The 2,323-nt window shown below is 39.8% G+C and overlaps 1 protein-coding gene across 1 annotated transcript; it reads right to left on the bottom strand.

Moving 5' to 3' along the window:
• LOC106472262 (uncharacterized protein DDB_G0283357-like) lies at window positions 1-2,049 on the bottom strand. Its single transcript, XM_013932889.1, has one exon. The coding sequence runs from the start codon at window positions 2,047-2,049 to the stop codon at window positions 1-3; it is 2,049 nt and encodes a 682-aa protein (XP_013788343.1).
• Window positions 2,050-2,323: the final 274 nt, after the last annotated feature.

A 2,323-nucleotide genomic window follows, 5' to 3' on the forward strand; every position in this document is an offset into this window, starting at 1 on the left:
TCAACGCGATTTGCTCAAGAAGCTTGGGCGCTTACCAAAGAAAGAAGGTCTCTTTCTTTGCCTAAAAAGTCCAGAAAAACGGCTGCTTTCAGTAGTAGTAGTTTCTTGGTCGTCCTTAGCAGTCAAGTCCCTGTCTTTGATTTCTTTAGGAGCTTCCTCAGTAACTGGGGTCTTAACAGTGATCTTTGAAGCATCAGTGGCTGATGTAGAGGGGTCAGTAGTATTCTCAACCTCTCCTTCTTCCTCATTATGGTATCCAAATCTTCTACGACCACCTCGCAAAAATGGCAAGGAAGGTGTTTTTGAATTTTGTTTACGACTCAAAAAACTTGGCCGAGAACCAGAGGATTCAGTAGTCGACATGTTTTCAGTTCTCTCTGTAGAACCACGATTTGAGTTTCTGCTATTTCCATAACGTCTGAAACCACCAAAACGTCGTTTGGTTGTCCAGCGAGAAGATTCAGTTGTAGTTGTACTTTCTCTCTCGTTTTCTTCGACGCCATCATCACTGGAATTGTCGAAGCGATTTCTTCTGAAAGACGATCGAAAGCGATTTCTTCTGGAATATCTACTTCCAGCGCGTGACTGATCCCTTCTAGTTGTAGTTTCTTCAGTCGTCGTGAAATCAGCTGTAGTTGTCGTAGATAATGTAGGTCGTCTTGGATAATAAGATATTGGTTGTCGTCTTCTTGTACTAAACCCGCGTCGAGAGCCAAAAGTTAATCGTCGGCTCCTTTCTGTGGTTGTGGTAGGTTCTTCAGTTCTAGTTGTAGCTTCAGTAGTTGTGATAAAAGATGCTTCTGTGGGTTTTGTTATAGCTTGAACGACAGTTAATTCATTTATATTTTCAGGGTTTTTTTCTCTGTTTAACTCATTATTTGCCGAGAGATTTGATGTTGGTGAGGGAATGCTTCCCGAGGAGCTGGGACCGGCACCTATGGCAGAAGAAGATTCCACATCATTATTAATTCTCCTCCTTGGTGATTCAATCTGACCACCTGTTTGATGAGCTACTAAATTTGGTGAAATAGGAAATTTGAGAACATTGTTTCCATAGCGGTAAGTATTAGAAATAGTGGAATTTTCAGATATGGAGACTGATATAGAAGGATCCATGTCTGTTTTAGAGACTCCAGTTACTGCTGCATCTTGAAAAGAGGTTTGAAAAGGTAAACTTAGAGACTGTGAAACCGAGAAACTGCTATGATCTTTGAAGGCATTGTTGGTTACGTTTTGTGAGATGTTAAGTCTTCTATTGCTCTTTTCTGGTTTGTCTTTGGCATAGTTACCTTGAGAATGATCGTACGATTCAAGATTTGGAATATCATCTAAGCTCAGAGTTGGGTTAGTTTTGTTTGCTTTGTCATCCTCATAATAATAATAATAGTAAATAACATAGTCATCCTCGTTACTGGCTTTGTCTTTAGCGATAGGCTTTTTGTCAAATTCGATTTCCGAGGCTGGTATTTTCTGGATCACAGATTGCACAGATGGCTGCACAGCCCTAGTCTTTTCTGGCTCTTGATGGATTAATTCAGTGGAATGAGAAGTAGAAAAAGAGATGCCTTGTGAATCAGATTCCTGTTGACCTGTAGGTGATGTCGAACGTGAGCCTTGAGAAGTATTGATGACTACTGGTTGGCCATTAATGTAAATTACTTGTTGGCTGACACTAGGTTGAGGGTTAGAGGGTTGAAATTGTGACTGTGGGACGTACTGATATTGTTGTTGCTGATCCTGAATGTTGAATTGAGGTTCAGTGTTACTCTGTTGGGGAAGAACAGGAGGCTGATATTGTGGGCGGTTTCTTATTTGACTAAGTGGTTGGTATGGCGGCTGATATTGTTGGTCCTGAGATTGAAGAGGAGTGGATTGAACATTATTTTGTATGTGGTAACGAACCTTAGGCGGTAAGTCCCAATTCTGTGGTTGCGGTGGCAAAGGAAACTGATAATGAGATTTTTGAAGCTGCTGAAGGTTTATTGAAGTCTGGAATCTAGCTGAGTTTTGATCCTGTTGCCTTGGATTTTCATTAGATTTCACGTGCATTTGAAAGTTCTTCAGAAGTGGCTCTTGACGTTTCTGTCGTGATGCATGTGAACGAGTTACTAACAAAAGCGATAACACGATCACTGATGACCTGTTAAAAATAAACACGTTTGAATGCCAGACCAAACTACGAAACGTAAATACACTCTATTTCAGAATCTACATATAAATAAAGATTGACCTTTACTTAAATCTTGCAATGTTCGTAACTATATAACTCATCAACATTAACTAATGATTAGAAATTTATACAGCTAAGATTTTAGTTAATATT

The sequence above is a fragment of the Limulus polyphemus genome, unplaced genomic scaffold (assembly GCF_000517525.1).
Source record: "Limulus polyphemus unplaced genomic scaffold, Limulus_polyphemus-2.1.2 Scaffold5199, whole genome shotgun sequence".
Lineage (NCBI taxonomy): Eukaryota > Metazoa > Arthropoda > Merostomata > Xiphosura > Limulidae > Limulus > Limulus polyphemus.

Excerpts from the sequence above, each read along its gene's own strand:
- LOC106472262 (XM_013932889.1), bottom strand. The coding sequence starts at position 2,049 with ATGCACGTGAAATCTAATGAAAATCCAAGGCAACAGGATCAAAACTCA.